The 23,188-nt window shown below is 36.4% G+C and overlaps 1 protein-coding gene across 16 annotated transcripts in view; it reads right to left on the bottom strand.

Annotated features, from left to right (window-relative positions):
- Positions 1–23,188, bottom strand: part of ST7 (suppression of tumorigenicity 7) — a 232,379-nt gene that overhangs the window by 69,112 nt on the left and 140,079 nt on the right. For 10 of the 16 annotated variants that reach the window (XR_012921021.1, XM_012761077.2, XM_012761079.2 and 7 more), the window contains exons 4-9: positions 18,761–18,815; positions 17,997–18,112; positions 16,589–16,664; positions 14,357–14,425; positions 12,323–12,477; positions 10,040–10,137 (exon numbers count right to left, since the gene is read on the bottom strand). Coding sequence is in view for 14 of the 16 variants with exons in the window: in XM_012761077.2 (XP_012616531.1) it covers positions 10,040–10,137; positions 12,323–12,477; positions 14,357–14,425; positions 16,589–16,664; positions 17,997–18,112; positions 18,761–18,815 (569 nt within the window). In the remaining 2 variants the exon portion in view is untranslated. The remainder of the gene's footprint in view (positions 1–10,039; positions 10,138–12,322; positions 12,478–14,356; positions 14,426–16,588; positions 16,665–17,996; positions 18,113–18,760; positions 18,816–23,188) is intronic. The other 6 variants (XR_012921022.1, XM_012761080.3, XM_012761081.2 and 3 more) reach the window with 1 other exon arrangement.

Genomic DNA, 23,188 nt, shown 5'->3' with positions numbered 1-23,188 from the left:
ATCCTTGACTTCTCTTTTTCTCTCACACTGTACGTCTGATCAATTAACAATTTCTGTTGGTCCTGCCTTCAACATAAATCTAGAATCTGATCACTTCACACCACCTCTTCTGCTACCACTGTGGCCTGAACCACCATTAACTCTCACCAAGATTAATGTAACAGCCTTCTGACTGACCTCTCTGCTTCTTCCTCGTTGCACAACAGCTGATAAAACTCAAGACTGGTCATGTCACTCTTCTGCTCAAAGCCTTACAAGGCTCCGCATTTCACCCAGGGAAAGATGAAGTCCATACTACCATCCATTGAACCCTGCATGATCTCTGCTCCCTCCCTTCTCTCCTCTGGGTTACTGATCCATCCACCCAGGACCCCTTTGCTGTTACTTGAATACACCAGGCACACTTCTGCCTCAAGGCCTTTGAAAAATATCACATGACTGACTTGTGCATGTCCTCCAGGCTTTGGTAAAAGGTCATCCACATCACACATACCTGATCATCTGATTTAAAACTCTGACTTCCTGGCCTCTCCATTCTCCACCCACTGGATTTCATCATCTTCCTTATCCTGCTCTACTTTATCTTTTTTTCCATAGCATTTATCACTTTCAAACATACTATCAAAAATAGATATTTATTATGTTTATTATTTGTCTCTCCTCCCTTCTACAATGTTGATAAGGCTAGGTGTGGGATCTTTATTTTGTTCACTGATTATACCACTCACTTAGAAAAGGAACTGACATGGATCAGAGGTTCAATATATTTTTGTTGAATGAATAACTGGATGAATGGTGGATGGTTTAGGGCAATATGGGTACGGCAAGACCAAAACCAAGGATCAAGGGTAAAAAGGGAGAAAGAAATGTAGAATCAGAAAAACACTGAGCCTGACTGAAGCCACTGAATGGAACCAGGATTGAACCCTGGGAAGCTGAAACCCAGAGTAGCAGGACTCTAAGAGAAGAACTGGTTGTAGATATAATTAAGTAACAGAGGCCCAAGATTAACACCTGGGAAAGCAGGCCCAAACCAGGAGTTTGGAGGAGGGAAGCTAAATCACTCACTGAGATAGTGGGCATCTAGTGAGAACTGATCATTGGCCAGCCAAACAAACTGAAGGCTCTACTTAGCAGCATATACTACTTGACATATTGAAAAATGAGCATCCAGCATATGAAAAATCCTGACAGTGACATCTCAGGTTATTCCATCATGGGAATGACAATACCTAACGGCAAATAAAATTAACACTATATCTAGCTAGAACTCTCACTAGCATCAGAGATTGTTTACCACCTAACTACACTATACATAGTGAATACAGAGTATAATGCTGATAAGCCCATGGTTTATCATTACTATTGCAATTACCACTAGGTTATTCAACAATTGATAAATTATTAATTAAACACTTTTCCTTACTATATGGCATGCTCCCTGCCAATACTTTACTGAATAAGTAAACCTAAACAACAATATCAGGCAAATCCAGAAAAGTAAAGCATGATGAAAAAGAAGGCACAGGTTCATATAAAGTCTGACTTGGGAGATCAATGTGTTTTTATGTACAGCATTTATTTCCAAGACTTGCTTTTTCTTTATTTGAAGGGCAGCATAGATAGAATCTAGAAACATGCCAATAATCACTTTAAAAACACTTAAAGAAATAAACATATTTCACTGTATACTTTGTCTTTAGTTCAATGTGACATCTGGGTATCTTAAACACTTTGAAAGTGATTGTGTTCAACTGATACTTGGTTGCATGAGGGTACAAAGGTACTCTTCCTGTCCCCTATCCCAACATAATGGTACTCTGGTTCATTCAACAATCAAGCTTTAACAACTTCTAAATCAATTCATCAACCAAGTCACCCATAATAATCCATGATAATTTTAAGAAAAAAAAAACAACACAAGAAATACTGTATCCAAGGGAAATAATGTGACCTGTGGAATGGAAATGCAGACAGAAGGAAGGAACTAGAAAATTTAAGAATGAAAAAAGGGGAGATAAAAGGCAATAGAAATTCATCCCCCAAATAATCAGTTAGCACTTTTCCTCCTAAAAGCATCCTTGTACTTTTACAATAAAAGCAGAATTTCTATTGCAAAATACTCCCTAAAATACATTTTACAAACAATCTGGGAAGGGTAAGATAGTTCTTTTACAAATCATTGATTTCATGAAGATTTTCTCTCTTGAACATAAGTGGGCAAAAATGCAAATCAACAGTTCTTAATGCTGCACGGGCTTTGATTAGTCCCAGAGGTGTATATTTTCTACAGTATGCTTTCATTAGAAGTGCTCTCTTCACAAATCATAGAAAGGGCAGCCTCATACTATTAATACTATTAAGCTAATTCCCAAAGGTCAATCGCTCACACCCCAGGATATGTCTCATGGCCTACAAGGGGTATATAATGAACATCTACAATAATTATCTAGATGAACTCATTTTAATTTACATTAATTTAAAAATAAATATTACCACTTTGAAGGAAAGTGGAAAATCAGAATTAAACCAGTAACAAAGAGGTGTCATAATCAACAAGAAGCTGAAACTCCAAGGTCACAGGTGCAAAGTGTTGATTGGGAATTTGTAAGCCATAGTTCTGATTTACCAATTCACATGTTTTATTTACCATCTCTGTGTACATGATCCTGTTTATGTGCTGGGAGGGATACACAAGAAGAACGTGATACCTGCATTCAAGAATCTCCAGATCTAGTGAGCTTCAGTCACTCTTTGTGCAAGCTATTGAAAATCTGGCTCAAAAAAAACTGTCTCTCTTTGCTCATCCAGTCCTAATCTCTCCTTAACCACTTCGGGTTAACCACAAAGGGATCACACAAACAAGTGATTTGAGATAAAAATTGAGAATAGACATAAAATAAGTGAGAAAAGAGGTCAAGGGAAATGGCATCACATATCTTAAAACCTGCATGCTTTCTGGAGCAAGGGAGTCCTCACAGAAGATGCTCAGAAATTGAGCATCCCCATGATGGCTCATTTCTCTCATGCAACCTTGGTTAAAACACAAATCAACTCTGCTCAAATTCCTTACATGATCAGGCATGTATTTGTATAAGCCAAGAAAATAGGGTGGAAAGATAAATGCCAAACTACGAGTGTTGATCGCCTCAGTGAGATGGCACTGTGGGAGCGGAGAAAATATTGTAACTTCCTATTCTTTGACTTGTCACAATGAACATAAATTACTTTGTAATTTAATAGGACAACCATGGTATATGTGAATTAAATGAGATAGTATATGTAAATTTCTTAGCAGAATATGGCCCATAGTAATACTCACTATATAAATTATTTACAACAAAATCTCAAAACCCTCTAGTTCTCAGCTGGGAGTCCTGGAGAAGATGATGAAAATGCAAGAAGCATACAAGCCCCTTAAGGATGGGGCAACTGCAGCTCTGACTATTTTTTATAAAGAGCCATGGGTAAGAACACAAAGGGATAGTTAGCAGTTACAATCTCTTTATAGGCTAGCCTTAAGAATGGATTTAACATGGTCCAAGGCATAAGAAACGCTCTTCTGGCTGACCTGATACAGCAGTGAAGTTTTATTAATAGAAAGAATGAAAGTTTATACAGAGTATCTATATTTTGCTTTTATACATGACCTAGTGTTGTGGGTTGAATTTTGTCTCCCAGACAATTACATTAAAATTCTAACCCTCAATATTTGTGAATGTGACTTCATTGGAAATACGGTTTTTGCAAAAAATAATCAAGTTAAGGTGCATAGTAAATGCAATTATGACTGGTCTCCTTATGAGAAGAGGGAAATTTGGACACAGAGATACAGATACACAGGGAGAATGTCGTGTGAAGACACAGGCAGAGATTGGAGTAACGCATCCACAAGTCAAGGAATGCCAAGGATTGCCAGCAACCACCAGAAGCTAGAAGAGGCAAGAAAGGACTCTTTCTTAGAGCCTGTAGAGGGAGTAGGGCGCTGCCACACCTTGATCTTGGACTTCTAGCTTCCAGAACTGTATGTAAGACATTACATTTCTGTTGTTTAAACCACCTAGTTTGGGGTACTGTGTTACAGTTCCTCAGTTTATTATGCCTGGTAATAAACTAGTCACAGGTCTGGTTTTAAGCTAAAATTTTAGGCAGATGAAGTTTTTCTTCACCACATCCACATTTCCCTGTGTCCACCCTATTTTCTATCTTTTTTGCATCCATTATTTCACTTTTCTGAAAGTGGTCTCAATCTTTACTTTTAAATTTTATTTTTATCATCATAAGGAAATAAGAATAACATGTTTATTGTAATAATTCAACATCACATAAATATAAAAAATAGAAAGACAGCTATCATCTCTCTTTTGACTAGCAACTTTCTCTATATTTCAAGGGTTTTTTTTTTTTATGCTTATACAAGTGGCTCTCAAAGTATTAACGGTTAGGGAACCCCTGGGGGTTCTTGACATCTTTTTAGGGGGTCCTCAGATCAAAACTATTTTCACAATTTTTTTTTTGTCTTTTTTACTTTGTCTCATAAGTATACACAATGGCACTCCCAGAGGCCACATGTTGGGTGATACTACAACAGACTAAATGCAGAAGCCGATATGAGCCTCCAGCTGTGTCCTATTCAGCTGGACACTAAAGAGATTTGCAAAAGTATAACATCAATGCCACTCCTCTTACTCATTTTTGTTTGCGATTTTCTTCATAAAATGTTATTTGTGTTAATATGTATTTGTAATAGTTATTTTAATATGAATAAATATTTTTAAAATTTCTCAGTTTTAGTTTTCTTAAAAGATAAATATCAATAGATAAACCCACACAAACAAATGTTTTGGGGTCCTTAATAATTTTCAAGTGGTTCTAAGACCAAAAAGTTTGAAAATCACTGGTCTATATTAGCATCCACTTTTTAACTGAAAAATGGATTAAATTATACCTATTGTTTATACCTTTCCTTTTCACTTAACAATATATCTTGGAAAATAACAGTAAGAATAGCAACCCTGAGTACTTACTACTCATGAAATCATATGCCAAGTGCTTTGCTTGAAGTATTCCATTTAATCCCTACACCAACCCTAAGAGGTGGCTGCTAAACTAGCATCCTGGGCACTTCTGATGCAGGTGATTGGGAGACCACACTCTGAGAAATACTCTCTACCTGTATAACTCTGAAAAAGCACCTATGTCAAGGGTTGTTAGGAACATTAAATGAGTTTATATTTGAAAAACACTTAGAACAATGCCTAGAACACAGTAAATACTACAGAAATGTTTGCCATTGAGATAATATTTAAAACTCTGAGACTGAATATAGTCACCAAGGACTGCCCAGGGGACACTTAAAATTTTGCAAATTAGGAAGATGAGGAGAATCCAGCAAGAAGACTACAAGATTTTAGGAGAGGAGAGCATGGTTTCCTAAAATCAAGTAAATAAAATGTTTCAAGAATGACTTGGTGATCTGTGTCAAATGAGCAGCCAGGATATGGAAATAGGTAGTGTTGCAGAGAGAAACTGAAACAAGAATGAGGGACAATGGTTCAGAGATCTGTAAGAAACTATAAAAAAGGAAGGGAAACAGATGATAAAGCTGAAGAGTTTATGGTCAACTTTCAAAGGAGCTGTATATTTTAGGGAAACAAGGTAAACAACAATTTGAAAGACTGCAAGAGGAGCATGGGAGGCCACTATCCCCAGGAAATTTAAACCCAGGCATACGGAGAGAGGAAAAGGCAACACGTATTAGTATCCTAAGAAGATGACTCCACCAAAACCTCCAAGTTCATTTACTCTTCTTGCCCTTAGGATGACTCTTCAAAGAATCCCATTTGGGCAAAACAGTCTCCCCAACTAGGCTGGCCAAGTCTAGGGGTACTTTAGAGACTTGTACCCACACTAGGGGAAGGTCAGGACACTAGCAAACAGAGTGGACAAAAATCAGATGTCTGCCCTGAAACAGATCTACTCAACTCAGAATTCTCTAAACCAGTGAATCTTAATGGGGAACGATTCTCCCACCCCTGGCCCCAGGACACTTGGCAATGTCTAGAGACATTTTTGTTTGCCACAATTGGGGAGTGACAGGGGGATGGGTTGTAATTGGCATGTAGTAGGTAAAGGCCCAGGTTACATCCTACAATGCATAGGACAGCTCCCCACAGCAAAGAATTATCTGACCCAAAATGTCAATAGTGCTGAGGTTGAGAAACCCTGCTCTAGACCAAATGACCTGGGCAGCAGGAGTTTTGGGGATCTTTCATAAGGGCAGACTGTCCCATCTGTACCAGTTTATCCATACCACTTCAGATGGGGTATGGCTAAGACGCCAGACCACAATTATCAGCTACATGGATTCTATTCAAACCTACTTAAATAGGGCCAGGGGAAGATAGAGTGAAAATGTGAGGCTAGCTAAATGGTAGCTGTTAAATGAAAAAAAGAAATTGTGTCATATATTAAATGTCAAAGACGCAAAAATCACCGAAAATGAGAATATGCACAAAGACTTTTCCTTAAATTTAATAAAGCAGAAAAGGCAACTCTTTTAATTTTGGATAATAATATCTTACAGTGAGTTCGAAAGCCAGCATACTTTCTTAGCTCTGCCCACTGTCAAAATATTTCTTCAGCAATAAGGTGCTGCTTCCACATTCTTGATTGCAAAAAAGGAAGCTAATTAAACTGAGGTTTTTGGAAAAACATCCTGGGAATTCAAAATAATTAATGTGTTGCTTTAAAAAATGAGACATCATGAATCTTGATGTTGGAGTCAGTGTGTGTTTACCTTATCAATATTTCATCAACAGTATAACTGTGGAAATACAAGAAATTATCTACTGGCCTTCCCAGAATTCCTTTTTATTCTCTTTCAGGATATCTCATCAATTAATAGTTTTCCCTTCCTTAAAGTATTTCCAGAGAAATTTTAAAAAATGACTCTGCTTTCTACATTGAAGGCCTTCTAACTTTGGCATCTGTTCTAGGAAATTTAAACCCAGGCATATGGAGAGAGGATGACGCTGTCTTAATGAGAAATTAGGTCCTCCTGCCTAAATGCTTTATCAGCAGGCTGCCTGGAATCCACTGAGCTGTTTTATCAGAGGAAGTTTTCAAGCAAGATAGCTTGGCTTATATGCACATTGTTAAAGGAGTGAACCTCTGCTTTAAACAGTGAAGTCCCCGCTTATGCATGACCCATGACCTGAGAGGAGTTAAAGAAGATAGGCCTGACCAACAACTGTCTCCTGTAAGGCCGGGACCAGCTGCTGCTTTAACAGAGAGAAGGGTCTTCAACCTCCCCTCCCCTGTTTGTGGGGCAAGCATTCATAAAAGGACTCCTTAAAGGTAAAGGGCACTTTGAGTATTTCTCTTCAAATCAGATCTCTACCAGGTCTGACAGTGCTCGTCACAGGACTGTTACAACAGCAGTCAGTGCCCATGTCTACTGGATGCTCCATAAACCCAGAGAAAAGGTAGCATGTATCAGTATCCTAAGAATTTGACAGATATTTTTAGAAATGTAACATAAAACACACACATTTAAAGATATAAACATGCATAAGTATGTATGTATAACATAAGCAGAGAGAGAAAGAGAGAGATTACTTGATTGAGTGATTGATTCATTCAAGAAAAAGAAATTAGAAATATTCCCAATTGCCCACCAGGAGGCTGGGTGCAGTGTGTAATCTTAGCACTCTGGGAGACTGAGGTGGGAGGATTGCTTGAGCTCAGCAGTTCGAGACCAGATTGAGACCCTGTCTCTACTAAATATAGAAAAATCAGCCAGGTGACTTTAAAAAAAAAGAAAGAAAAAGAAATTAGCCAGGCATGGTGGCACATGCCTGTATTCCCAACTACTCAGGAAACTGAGGCAAGAGTATCACTTAAGCCCAGGCAATTCAAGGTTTCAGGGAGCTATGATGATGCCAATGCACTCTACCCAGGGTAACAGAGCAAGACTATCTCAAAAAAAAAAAAAAAAAAAAAAAGTTATCAGGGGAATAATCAAGTGAATTATGACACACTAGGGAAAAAATCAGAAGCATGCCTACTATATGCCAGGTGTTTTCACATTATCTCATTTAATTCTCCCCATCAATAATTATCCTCTTTGGTAAAAATCATTATCCCCAATTTACAGAAGACTAAATGAAAAGCCCATACAAGGCACGTTTCCTTGGGTCATAAAGCTAGTAAATAGCAAAGCTGACATTTACATTCAGGTTTTTTGATCCCCTGTCCAGTTTCTCCCACTGCATCCCAAACTCTCCCCGCAGATCTGTATTTGGACTAGGTCAATAAATGTAATTATAAATGTAAAATAATGTTAAACAAAAAGCAAATCATAGTATAGAGTTTTGGTTTTAATCATGCGAAATTGTATATGTATTACTGAAAATGATAACCAGAATGAGAGTGACAGAAAAATGAATTAAAATTATCAGAATTTGTTCTTCCTATTCAGTTGCTTAAGCACATAATAAGAAAAATCACCAACATTTGCTCTTAAATGCATGCCTCTTCGAGGCTAATTAAGGTTAAGAAGAAGCAATAGATATAAAACAACTGTGAAAGGTTGAATGTGGCTTGGCCAGGTTAAGATAAAGAAATACCTCGCTGTTCCTAAAATTCCCTACTCCTTCAGAGCCAAGGTGACTGGCAGACTTTCTTTGCTATATCACAGGTGGAATTTCTGTAAGTTAAAAAGCTTTGAGAGCGAGTTCATGTCTGCAGAAATCACCTTTTCTTAAAATTAGTACTTATGCTATATAACAAACATTCTTTAAATTCTTCCTTCAACCAAAAGAATTGAATCCTGGGAGATCCCCCTTTGCAGTGGCTTTGCCTAAAAAGCATCTAATACCTTCAAACAAATAGAATTATTTTATTATCATCCCCTTTTGTTCTTCTCAGATTTGGGGGCTACACTTCAGCTTAATGGAGTAGCCAGACCCAAGCATGGGTCTTACTTGGGTTTTCTCACATTTGCTGTAACGTGCAGAAATAATCAGAGATGGGCCTTGAAAGTAGTAGGCTGCCTCATCCAAAGAGTAAGTGGGAATTCACAGGAACTGCTCTTCCAGAGAAAGGCAAAAAGGCTCACTAGGTTTGCATAGTCTTGTGCTCAAATCCATGAACTAAGAATTGGACAAGATGCCACTTTCATCTTGCCTCTTGGTTCTTTCATTTTTATAATAGGCAGTTATATATGTCTTGTAATTTAGGAATAAAGCAGAAGAACAAAATGTTGACAAAGGTTTTCTGAGATTGTAAAAAGAAAATGGCGTATAAATACAATTCACACTGGTGTCAGTTTCTTTAAGAAAAATATTTCTTACTAAAAACAACAACGATAACAACAAATGGAAATAGATGTTCCTCAACTGGTCTCTTTTATAACCCCTGTTTTGTTTTAAAGCTATATAATATCAACTTCCCTCCGTTCTCTTTTGTTTTAAAACTCTCGCCTATTTCTTTTCTTCTTAATTCTTGTGTTGAATCTTACGAATAAAGTATCTTGGTTCAAGAATCTAGGAAAATGCTTAAAATGACTACTATAGGATTAACTTACAATATTACTAAGTTTGAGGACAGCAATTTGACCCACAATTTATTCAAATCTTCCTAGCAACTATCCACAGAAAAAGTCAGTTAGCTAAAATGGCTGATCTCATTATTGGCTTCCAGCTACAGTCCCCAAAATTTAATAAAAAGGACATCTATTGAGATTTTTTTTTAATATGTCAATCACTCTATTAAAAGCCTTGCATGTATTATCTCACAACAATCCTAAGAAGTAATTGTGAGGATTGTTATTGTTATCCCCATCTTAAAGATAAGGAAAGCAACTTGCCCAAGATCATTCATCTAGTGAGCTAGAGCTGCACCCAGATGGGCTGGCTCCAGAGTCCATGGGACCACCACACCACCACTGGTACTTTTTGCTCTAGCCATTCAGTGGGCTCCTACATCTCTAAGCCAGGTGCATGGCCACTGATTCTAAATACAAGTTCAAACTCACATCTCTCATCATTTTCACTGCTTCCCTGGTCCTTCCGAGTCTTCTGGCACACATTGCTAGCCTTCTTTTGATGTAGACCAAAACATTGGTGTCTCGTCCTGAAGAGGGAGAGATAAAACACCAAAATTAAAAAAAAAAATAAAAACAACAATTGCTTTCAGATGAGCAGCAACAAAAAACAGAGCGGCCCATTTGCCTTTCTCTTAAAGGAAACCTCAGAGGCAGTTCCTTTGGCTTTTCCTTATTGCCAGAAGTACTGACAGCTCTTTTAATAATAGAATGAATACAGAGTAAAGTGAAAGTACTTACACTTCCAAAGGTCAAATCACATGACTAATTACCTAATCCATGCTTTCGAGTTAGGATGTGAAATACTAGATAATAAATAAAATCATCTGCTGCAAAGTGCTGGGAAAATGAACCTACCCACACTGCATTCAGTTTACAAGCAAGAATTCCACATTCTTCAAGTGTGCATGGTTTTGGTAAGATGCAAAGAGGTGAATCTCAGGTTGCATCCTGATGAACTATTTTTTTTCATTCTTGACATTAAGTCTAGAGAAGCCTCATCTTGAACTTCTGCTTTATATTATTCTTTCCCTAACACTAGTGACATCATAATCATCTCCAGGTCCCCAAAGCAGTTGATTTTAGATGGCAATATAACACATTCCAGATATGACAATAGAGTATGCAACAAAATGAAAAACTACCCTAGTGTTAGAGAATGCATTGACAAGCTAAATAGTTATAACAATAGTCACTAAAATAGCTCTTAAAAAGTACATTAACAACTTCTTATCTTAATCTTTTATTTAATTGTATGTCTTTTTGGATATGTTTCCAGACCAGTGAGAACATGCATGTGCTTAATCCTCAATAAAATTACCATGTTTGAGAAAAATATGACACACCTGTTATAGATTAAGTACATGTATAATATGCAGCTATTAAAAGATGTTAAGACCAAAGTCCTAACATTTCAAGTTTTAAACAATGAGAACAAGATGTGTGCTGAAAATTTGCCAAGTGCCTACAAATTATTTTAAAGATGTGATTATATTTTTTGGATAGATTTAGGCAACAGGTTGAAAGGATTTAATTTAGAGAAGAAAAGAAAGAAAATTTCTTAAGTTGTATTATAGATAATGTAATTTTACATATTAATTTCCATTTAGTTCACAAAATAGACATTTACTACATGTCTTCAAAATGCATTGTGCTATTTTTAATTAAAAAGTAAGATATGGATGGTGATTAGAAACTTTATTAACATATATACTCACTGTAGAATAAAAGTAAAAGTCTGTGTATTGGTGGATTGTGTGGATATACTCATGTATACAGGCTGTAATGCAAAGACCTTGCTGACACTCTGGTCGTGGAGATTAACACACGTTCTACACAAAATCCAAGTTTAACATTAAAATTTAATTTTATAATCTCAAACATGAGATTATACTCTCCAAGTTGCAGGAGGAAGAAATGAGGTGAGAGAAACTGCTCCTTAAGGAAACAATGCAAATTTTGGTCAGACAATGAAAACACTCTCCCCCGACAAGGATTGCTAAATTTCCGTTTAAACAAATCGATCAGTCAAGGGGGCTCAGGGAATTCTAGAAATGATTTTGTTGTCTTGTTCCTACACTGTTTCCCCAAAATGTCACTGACTCTCAGTTTAGTGTACTGAAATGAAAGGTCCCAGATTTTAAAGAGTTATCTTAAATAAGAAAAGGCATTATTTTTAATATAAAAAAGACAAATGATTAGAAAACTCATGCCTCTTTCTCTCTAGAAGTTAATACCAATGTTTCTTAAATAAGAGCCAAATGCTGATACAATCACCAATAACTGTTCTACTCTCAATAGTCCTATTTCAATCTATGTTGTAGAAGATCTATAAGATAAAACATTTGATAACACAATCACTAATTTAAGTACCATTTCCCACTCGGGACTTAAAAGTTATGTGACAGGGAAGCAACTGACGAACAGAAATATGTAAGAATTCTGGGGAGAAAACAAGGTTACCATTAAAGGTACTGCTATTTGTTTTGGGGGTTAGGAATCTATGAGCAGGGAAGAGAATGTGAACATAAACAGCAATGGAGCTATAAATGCATTAACTGCTCTTATAGGACAGAAAAAAATTAATAAAAACTAAGAAAAGCAAACACCAATCTTTTTCTCATCTAGGAAAATCATATTTTGATGGAAAATCTGCTCTGATGAATCATTTTACAATTCTGATCCCCCAGTGCATCAACCTGGAGGAAACCTTACTATGTTGGGCTTCATACTGGGATCCATGGTGCTGTAGCTGCTGAGAACGCCGGTAACAGCCGTCTCCAGCCTTCAGGGCCTGCTTAAATAGTTTTTCTGCTTCAGCAATGGTTGTTGCTTCCTCTTCAGCCAAGAGAATATAAGCAGTTGCACACCTGTCCATTCAGATAATAGCCACCATCAATTACAAATCCAAGACATGCTAATAGTCTGTAGGAGTTCATGCAGAAGGGCAAGGAGTTACGCCAAAACATGCAGAGTGGCCAACTGGTTCATGCACCCCTGTTTGCAGTTGCTGACACAAAATAATGGTACAAAAGAAACATCTATATTTTAGCTTGAGAGGTAAGATGCGTAGTGTTAGGAGCATGAGGCTCACAAATGGACTCTGCCCCTTATGAGTGTGTCATTTTGGGCAAGTTATTATTACTCTGCCTCCCTGATGGAGAACAACATGGAATCTATTTGTTCACAGTGTTGTTGTGAAGGTTAAGTAAGATGATGTATGTAAAGTGCTTAGTACAGTAGCCAGCATGTGGTTAAGTGCTCAATAAATGTCAGCTAATGATGATGATGATGATAGCTGTTATTAAATATCTCCCTCAAAGTTAGAGATACTATATATAAGTTCACTTCTGTTTACTAAATACAGATTCCCTTCAACCTAAGGATTTATTCTGAGCGAGAAATTCATTAAATCAAGTTACTCATTGAAAAAAACAGTGCTTCAACATCTCATTATGGTTAGCACTGAGTTTTTTGTTTCAGAGCACACTAGAAGAACCTATAGGTACTGTAATTTCTGAAGAGCTCAAAATCTGACTCAGCCACAGTAGCTAACAAGAGTTAAATTTCATGCCTTTAACAACAATAGCTACCATTTGCTCAGTATATATTAAGCACTGTACCAAGCACTTAACATATATCATCTCATATAATCCTTTCAACAACCATCTAAGGTAGGAAGCCAGAAAGGATAAGCAGTTAACTAATGAAAAAAGGGAGCTCTTAGAAATTTAAGCCTTCCAAATCATATGTGGAACAACCCACTGCCAAAGAAAGGAAACGTAAGGGAAATGGTGAGGCCAGAGAAGACCACACCCATCCCTTCCCTTTCCTTCTTCTCCACTGCCTCCCTTGTGGCCATTTCCCTACTTATCTCCATCAGACCACAAGAGACAAAGTAAACAGAAAGTTAAACCAAATGTTACTTTTACTGTTCATAAACTACAACAGTCAGCTAGGAAAAGGAGGCTGAACTTCACCGCTCATGTGAGGTTTGGAGTTACTAGTCAATCTCAGCTTTGAGGAAGGGTCTTGTAATTTCTTTAGCCAATCCCTCTAATTTCAGCAGGAACTATCAATTGGGCTTTAAACTGAATATTGTAGGTAGGGAGGAAAATGCCCAGAAAAAAAGCTGTAAAACCAATTACTACAGAGGGCAGCATATATGACTTGGAAAGAACAATAATGATGCTGAAACTGTCCAAGTGATTCACTGGAGAAAGTAACTGGGATAGGCATCAGGGGAAATACTTAAGGCTTCAGATGCCAACATATAAATATGGGTTAAGGGTAATAAAGTGAAAAATGAGATTATATACTGAGTGGTAGATGTAGTATCAGAGGAATTAGCTATAAGATTATAATTGGTGGGCTGGGAACTCAAGAATGGTTGGGGCCAGCTTGCTTGCTTTGCTTATTTGTATTTCAAACAGTATTCTTAGGAGGAGAGGCAGAGTAGCACTACTGGCTAAGAAACATACATCTATGTGGAGACTCATGAGTTTGGGGTAGAAACATGCTAAGAGCCCGTGAGTGAAGGAGAAAGGAGAGAGCAATAGAAGTGCTAATGGTTGGGGAGTACGGAACAGACTGCTCAGCTCGATGGAAGATATAGATGATGCATCCTTGTCACAACACAATACACATACAGAAGCAAGAAAGTGTGGTGATGGGCGTGTCAACCATCCAGATATCCGCTAGAAGTCTTGTTTGGTTAGAAGTAGGGCACCCGACAGGTTCTTGACTTACTTTGGTAACAATTTTATCTCCCAGATGGTAGAGGAAGCAATTAGGGGAACTTCAACTCTGGACCTAATTCTGACCAAGAAGAAAAAAATAGTTGGTGAAATGAAAATTGATAGGAACATTCAGAGAGAGTTACTATGTCATTTCGGAGTTTGGGGTAATCAAAGAGGGGATGGTGGACTTCAAAAAATTCAAAGAAAAGAGGCATGATTCAATGGCATGAGGCTCAGAAGGAAAAATGGTTTAAGAGGGCTGAACAGTTTCCTAGTGTCCAATCATAACTGCACTCACAAATGATCCTCTCAGGAAGAAAAGAGGGACAGCAATTAAGTAACTAGTATGGCTTCACAGAGATTTCTCCCACGTCAGATTTTTAAAGGACATGTAAAAAAAGATGGAAAGAGGGTATGTAATGAAGGACTGTAAGAGAGTGGAATGAACTTGTAAGAATAATTTCAGGAGAGCTAAAACTCCAAATTAGCTGAAGCTTACAAATAAATAAATATATAAATAAAGACAAAACAAAATGCTAAAGACAACTATTTCCTGTTTTTAAATCATGTTTAAGGCCCTATCACCACCCCCATTTCTCCAAAACCACCACAAAAGCAAATAAGCAAAATAAGACAAACAATACAACAACAACAACAACAAAACAAGGAAGGTTCATCATTTATAGCAGGAGATAATAAAGAGAAAGCAAAACTCTCTTCCTCTTATTTTGTTCCTGGCTTTTCTATCAAGGAGAATGATTATCAGACTGAAAAAACGAGAAGAAATTAAACTTTAAAATGGGTATAAGGATGTAAGATAGCAAATAACTGATGCATTCTAAATGAATTACTGTACTGGGATGGGCAAATCCCAGGAAGCCAAAAGACCTTGTGGACAGGCCATGGAATTGCTCTCTGTGGATAGCTGAGGAATCACAAAGAATGGAGAGGTACTAGAAGATGAGATGACAAATGCAGCATAAATTTTCAAAAAGGGTAAGAAGGCAGACTTCCCAAACTATAGAACAGTGATTTGGAAAGATATTTTAATGGATTAGTAAAGGGATGGTCTCCAAGCACTTTAAAAAGAATTGACCACTAGAAGCTAGCTTAAATTTACTACAAATAAATAAATCAGATTGTGCTAGCTTAATTTACTCTAACAGATTTGCTATAAATTAAAGATCCATAGGTACAAATGGCATTATTAAGATTAAAATGGAGAAAAACAGGCTGAATCATAGTGTAACTGGGTGGCTTAGCAGTTGGGTGAACAATACCAAAGGATGGTGATTCATGAAGACATGAACTGGGAGGGTAGTTTCTATATGTCATATCACAGGTTCTATTCCTGGCCCTGATATTTTTTTTCAGAAACATGGATGACACACAGAAGGCAGGCATATCAAACTTGTAGATGACAAGAAACTGGAAAATAAATATGTTGCATGACAGAATCAGAAACCATATAGATCTACTGGTTACAATGGCAGGATTTCCAACTCTCAAGCAAATCTTTTTTCTTTTTTCTAAGATCTCCAAAGAAGATTCTGTAACCTTCTTCAGAAAAATCATAAAATAGTTTAACAATGACCACTTGGCAAAGATAGTGTCGAGGTGATTCAAGCACCAGATGGGTGGTTGAGCTAAATGACCTTTAAGGTCTCTGCCAAACCTGAGTTTTTATGACTCCAACTCTAGGAATCTTTCTCATTTTCTGAGATCTCCAGAAGAGATTTCCCAGTCTTCCTTGGTAACCCATAAAATGTTTAACAACACTAAGGACAACATTTCCTCTTATCTTTGTCTTGATCTTGAAATATTTTTTAAATGATATTTTGTCATCTTATGTTTTTATTATGTTTTCCCCACTAGCATAAGTTCTACCTAGAAAGTGGTATAATACCAATGAGCATTCTACATCCAGAAAAATTTCCTTGTCAAAATGTTTTAGATATGTAAAGAATTATATTTATTTTATATCCTCATAATATCTTAGGGATAGCCCTTGAAGGATTTAATTTAAGGTGATAGCAAAGCCACTTGAATTGCTCTATAAAATGACTAAAACCACCTCCACGTGACTGTCCTTCATAAAGAAAAATTTTATAAAGTAATAACCACCCCCCAATAATCCTCCAGGTCCAATGTATGGTTTAATATAAGTATCGTATCAATGGGAACTGAATATATTCAGCAAAGAATGAGATTTCATTTTTAACAAGATTTGCCCCCCGCTTACTCATTTATCTCCAAGGCTTCATGAGCTGCAGAAATCCTAGCTTGGGGGTTTCTCTCTCGCCAGGCTTTCTGCATTACTATTTTAAAAAAAGAAAAAAAAGCAAATCAATCAATATATACACAATTGGAAAGACTCAACACAGAACAATAGCTAAATTAAAAGCTTTCAGCTTAAATTACAAGAGAATATTTCATTACTAAAAGGGTTGGTTCAAATCTCCAAAGCCACACAAAATACGTTCTGATTTGCTATTCTATTGTTCTTCAATTGCTGATAGTAAACTTTTTTTGTGCTCACAGAATTACAGGCTAAGGAATTCAAGAAAAGACATTTTAGTAGAGTTTATATGTCTTTAGCACATTAATGTCATTGTTGTTAGAGAACATATATTATTTTACACATTTTGAGATGACATGGCTATAATACTAATCTCTTGATTGTACTTAGACACACATAATTTCTATCAATCACTTTTCTGAGCACTTGCTATAGGCTTTAGATATGAAAACATTTTGAAGCCATTTGAAGAATTATGAGCTGAGTCAGTAAAAGTACTTTAGGCTTTTGCTTAATATGTGTATTGGATCCCTAAATTTACCTGCAAACCCAATTTTTATATATCAGAGCAGTTTGTGAACATATTGTACAAAACTCAATGCTTGGGAATATATCTATCATATTATAATCTTCCACCACAGCAAAGGGTACCTTTTTAAAAAAAAGAATAACAATCTTTTATTGAATTTGTTTTATAAATTTGTATTTTATACGTAAGTTTCCTAAGAGGATGTACATATTCCTTTGTCTAAAGAGTTTTTTACCTTTTTACTTTGACTAAGTTTGATAATACAAAAAAATCTCTGTAGTATTATTTGGAACTCAAGCAGTATAAAATGCATCCTAAACAATGTCTTCTCTAGGATAGAAAACACATATGGACTCTGATAGCCATGGCCATGAAGCCATTCAATGCTAATGGACCTATAAAAAGGCAGATAAGTCACCAAAATATATTAATTATTTGGATTCAGTGAATACCAATTTCTACTTAGAATATCATTAAGGAGATAAGACCTTTCATTCTATCTGAAATAGGAATTTAATTAGCTTTGTCTAATACATATTTCTTCAAGATATATGAGTCCAACTTTGATATACTTTTTAAAATGATGTTTTAAATTATAATGAGGGAACTCAGTTCTACATCGATACCTTATTGTGATAAAGCTTTACCTAAGTATCAGAATTCTCTTAGTCAATTGACTAAGTTCTCTTAGTCAATCAGCAATGTAATATTTCATTTACTAGAATTTTTATAAAGTAGATATTCTAAAAGCAGAAACTTTGTTTCTTAAAAGAAGCTAAAAAACCTTCCCATTCAGCAACTATCTGAAGGACTTTTCCATACTTGCATCTGCAGGACGAAGATGGTCCGAGTCACAAGTAAAGAATGTCTGGTGGTCCTGGGCAGAGAGATTCATGTCATAGTAGGTAAGAGGCTCTCGTCCTGTCACCCAAGTGTACCTGTAAAGGGGAAATAAGATGGTGGGACACTTCTAAGAGAGAAAAAGCAAGACCTACAAAATCATAAGCTGCAAAGGAGTTGAAATAGAAACCATTAACTAATACTAAAATAGCTTTGCTACTGAATACAAAAAAATATATTTTTTTAAAAAGTCATCCTATTCTCCCTTCAGGAATTATATCAGCTTGAAAGAAATAAACATTTCCCCCATATTTTTGTGTCAAGATTTACTAGCCATTGCTAATGAAAACCTTCTTTAATTAGTGTTATGAATAGACATTTCCCAAAAACTATGAAAATTCTAATTTGGCTAATTACTTTGCTAAATTAAATTCCAATATAACTTCTATGGCATCTATATAACCATATCCAGGTAAGCTTCAAAATGTTTTAATTATATAATATCTACTGAAAAGAATAACTGTAATAGAGAAATTCTAAAAACTATACATTCTTGTACATTATCCCATTCCAAAGCTAAAATATTTATAAAACAGAAAAACCAAAACATTTGAGGACAGTATCAAAAAATGGAAACACTAAACAGACTGTTACAATGACCCCTAAATGAACTAGCAAAAACATTTGCTGCTGTCTTTGCTCTCTGAACCAGACCCATTTGTTTTCCAAGCTGTCAAAATGCTTACCGATTATACTCGGCACCCCTAAATAAATTTAGTGGATTTCGCCATACTTTGCATTCTGCAATAAAGAGAAATATGAAACTGTTACACACAAGTTCAGTGACACCACAAGCTAATTAATTTAGCAAAACACCCTTCCTGGCCATTTGATAAGATAATTTTCCTCTGTGTCCTTTACATGGGAAGCAACGTGCAATGTGGAAAAACCTCTGGGTGGTTAATCAGAAAATGTGGCTCAGGCATCAGGACTTTGGAAAGTTTCGCCTAATCTCTCTGGGCCGAGTTTCCTCCCTTGCCAAATCAAGGTACATGCCAAAATCAGCCAGTTCATAACGTCTATAGTTATTTCAAACAGACTTGATGTATTCTAAAATTATAGGTAAAAGTATAGGTAGAAGTAAAATTTTGATTACTCTAAAATATCTCACAATAACATCATCCATGACAAGCTAAACTTAAGTGCTAGAGTATGATATGAAAAGAATTTTAGTCTCTTAATTCAGGTCTAGGCTAATACTGATTTTGTGATAATTCATCCTGTTTGCTTTTGCCTTATGGGAAAGGAGTGACAAGAAAATAACGTTACCATTATTGTAGAAATGCTATGAATATAAATTATTTTAAAGCATTTTAACATTATTTACTTACACAATCACTGTAATAATCATCATACTAACATCTAGCATATACTAATAGATTATACCTCTTCACTATACCAGGACCACAGAAATTCACAACCATAGGATTTTAACTTAGAAAAGTCGATCATCAGCTTTAAGACTGGTTATAGTAAGCATATGACTAATAATTTATAATTCTTTTAAAACACCCTATGATTAAGACTTTCTACTGATTCAGAATACAAGATTTCTTTGGACAAATAAGGTTTTATTAGAAAATAAAATCAGTTAACAGTACTCAAAACATCTACGTGTGTGCGACCAGCCAAAAAACACACCCAATGATATACACACACAAAAGTGAGCAATTATTGCAGAAATTGGATATTAAAGGCCATGTGGTGATTCATTAGGATTCTTCCCTCAGTATTGCACATCCAACATCCATCCAACCATTGAGCTTTATTTGGCCACCCACTGGGGTAAACAAGTAAACCATCAATTTCAATACAGTGTGATAATTGAGAATACAAAGCATTGTGGGAACATGTGTATAATCTCAAAAATGTTTGTTAAAATAGTGAAGGGTATACAAATAACAGGAATACATGTTTTCATTTCTAGAAGATGAGTTTATCATTAAATTGGCACAAGATCCCACTTAGAATTTGCTCAATGTTTATAAACAATGGCCCTAAATTTTTTGTCACTTAGCTTAACTTGTCATTTAGGAAATGGTCTTTGCTCACTTAGTTCAGCATCTCTGAATTTTGTTCTTGAAAAATGAGATTTGATGGCTGTAACTTCTTATGGCACTAACTAGAAAATTGTGCTTCCCTTAATTACTTTTTCTCCAAACATAAAGCCCCTTAGAGTGGTCACTAACACACTGACTCCAGATCATGGCTTCAAATACACTGGTGAGCCAAACAATTGTGATCTCTATCCTTACAGCTGTTATAACTCTTAGAACCTCACCACTGCCAATCCCTCCTCAGGAAATCTCTTTCAAGATTTGAAGTGTTCTTCCTAAAGCTTCATGACTATTGTAACATTTGTATTTAGCATACAATAAGCATGTACAAGGATGCTCATGGTAGAATTATTTATAATAAAACAAGGACATTTGGGAAGATGCCTTTCCCCACTGGATTTCAGCTGAAATATTAATAAAAAGGTCATGGCAGGCCAGATGTGGTGGCTCATGCCTATAATCCTAGCACTCTGGGAGGCCAAGGCAGGAGGATCACTTGAGGCCAGGAGTTTGAGACTAGCCTGAGCAAGATTGAGACTCCGTCTTTACCAAACATAGAAAAAATTAGCCGCGTGTGGTGGTACACGCCTGTAGTCCCACCTACTTGGGAGGCTGAGGCAGGAGGATCGCTTGAGCCCAGGAGTTTGAGGTTGCAGTAAGCTACCATGATGCCACTGCACTCTAGCCAGGGAGACAGAGCAAGACTTGGTCTCAAAAAAAAAAAAAAAAAAAAAAAAAAAAAAGGTTATTGCAAATATATTTTGTTTCAAATAAGTATATTATTATGCTGCCTAGAAGGATAAATGCTGTTCAAATATCAATTGACAAATTACAAAGAAAATTGCTTTCAATTAAAATGTCAACTTGGCTGACAACAGTGGCTCATGCCTATAATCCCAGTACTTTGGGAGGCCAAGGTGGGGGGATCATTTGAGGCCAGGAGTTTGAAATCAGCCTAGGCAACATGGAAGACCCCATCTCTACAAAAACTTAAAAAAATTAGTTGGGCATGGCAGCACATGCCTGTAGTCCCAGCTACTTGGGAGGCTGAGGAAGGAGGATCACTTGAGCCCAGAAGCTCAAGGTTGCAGCAAACTGTGACTGTGCCAATCAATGTACTTCAGTCTGGGCAACAGAGTGATACCATGTCTCTCTCAAAAAAAAGTCAACTCTATTCAACTCTATTGTAGATCAGATGTAACTGAAATTATTTCTCAACAAAAATAACTCCAAAGAGAAACAGTATGTATACCTAAAGTGTTCGTTAAACAATATCTAAAAATGCTGTCTTTATTTAGGAAGTGTCACAATATAGCCAGCAGGGGGTGCAGCAAACATTATGAAATACTGTTTTTATGTCTTCTATTAGAGAACTGAACTTAAAAAAAATATTTATTAACATTAGTGTCAAGTATGTGTGCTGTATTCAGTTTTTTAACTGTCCTTGAAACGTAGAAATTAGGATCTGAGTAACTAACAGATGTAAAATGTTCTAAGTGAGAATAAGACATGTAATGAAGAAGTTTGTAAGAAATATCTTGGTTAGTTATATCCTTTAAATTCAGGGTGAAGAACAGTACATATTTTCCTTTTAGGAAATAAGCAATCTAGGCCAGGTGCAGTGGCTCACACCTATTATCCTAGCACTCTGGGAAGCTGAGGTGGGAGGATTGCTTGAGTTCAGGAGTTTGAGACCAGCCTGAGGAAGAACAAGAACTTGTCCCTAACAGAAAAATTAGCTGGGCATGGTGGCATCCTGCTGTAGACCTAGCTACTTGAGAGGCTAAGGCAAGAGGATCACTTAAGCCCAGTAGTTTGAGGTTGCAGTGAGCTACCATGATGCCTCTGCACTACCCTGAGCGAGACTCTGTCTCAAAAATAAAAATTAAAAAAAGAGAGAGACAGAGAGAAAGAAAAAGAAACAAGCAATCTAGAGGTCAAATAAATACGAACACACATCAAAGTTTCACTTTAAATTAGGTCACAAGCTGGATGAGGTGGCTCATGCCTGTAATCCTCAACTTGGGAGGATTGCTTGAGCCGAGGAGTTTGAGACCACCCTGGGCAACATGATGGGACTCCATCTCTAATCTTTTTATAATTACCTAGGCATAGTGGCACATGCCTATAGACCCAGTTACTGGAAAAGCTAGGGCAGGACTGCTTGAGCCCAGGAGTTGAAGGCTACAGTGACCTATAACCATAGCGCTATATACTCCAGCCTGGGCAACAGAGTGAGATCCTGTCTCTAAATTAATAAATAAGGTTACAGCTATGTTAATTTCTTCTTTGCTGATCTGTTCCATAATCTTATCTTTATTATAAAACAAAAAACAAAAAAGCTCCTCTTAATCTAGAATCACTCTAGGGCAGGGGTCCCCAAACTATGATGAGTTGTATAATTATTTCATTATATAGTACAATGTAATAATAATAAAAATAAAGTACATAATAAATATAATGTGCTTGAATCATCTCAAAACCATCCCCCACTCTCTGGTCCATGAAAAAAATTGTCTTCCATGTAAACAGACCCTGGTGCCAAAAAGGCTGGGAACTGCTGCTCTATGGGACATACCCCATAAATATGAGGCTGCCTGATAGTTTAGTGATATGCAATAAGGATGTAAATGCCAAAAATATTAGAATATGTAGATTTAATTCAAGAAATCAATCTTAATTCTAAGCAAACTCAATTCAAATGCTTTCAGTTTTTCCCCACTTAGTATGATGTTGGCTGTGGGTTTGTCATGTATGGCTTTCACCATTTTTAGGTATGTCCCATCTATGCCTATTTAGTTAAGCATTCTTAACATAAAAAGGTGCTGAATTTTGTCAAATGCTTTTTCTGCATCTATTGAGAGGATCATATGATCTTTATTTTTACTTCTATTTATGTGGTGAATTCCATTTATTAATTTGTGTATGTTGAACCGTCCTTGCATCTCTGGGATGAAGTCCACTTGGCTGTGATGGATTATTTCTTTGATAAGCACCTAAATTCAGTTTGATAAGATTGTGTTGAGAATTTTTTCATCTGTATTCATAAGGTATACT

Source organism: Microcebus murinus, chromosome 9 (assembly GCF_040939455.1).
Source record: "Microcebus murinus isolate Inina chromosome 9, M.murinus_Inina_mat1.0, whole genome shotgun sequence".
Classification (NCBI taxonomy): Eukaryota; Metazoa; Chordata; class Mammalia; order Primates; family Cheirogaleidae; genus Microcebus; species Microcebus murinus.
Note: the sequence above shows the minus strand (reverse complement) of the source record. Positions and strands in the feature narration are given on the sequence as shown.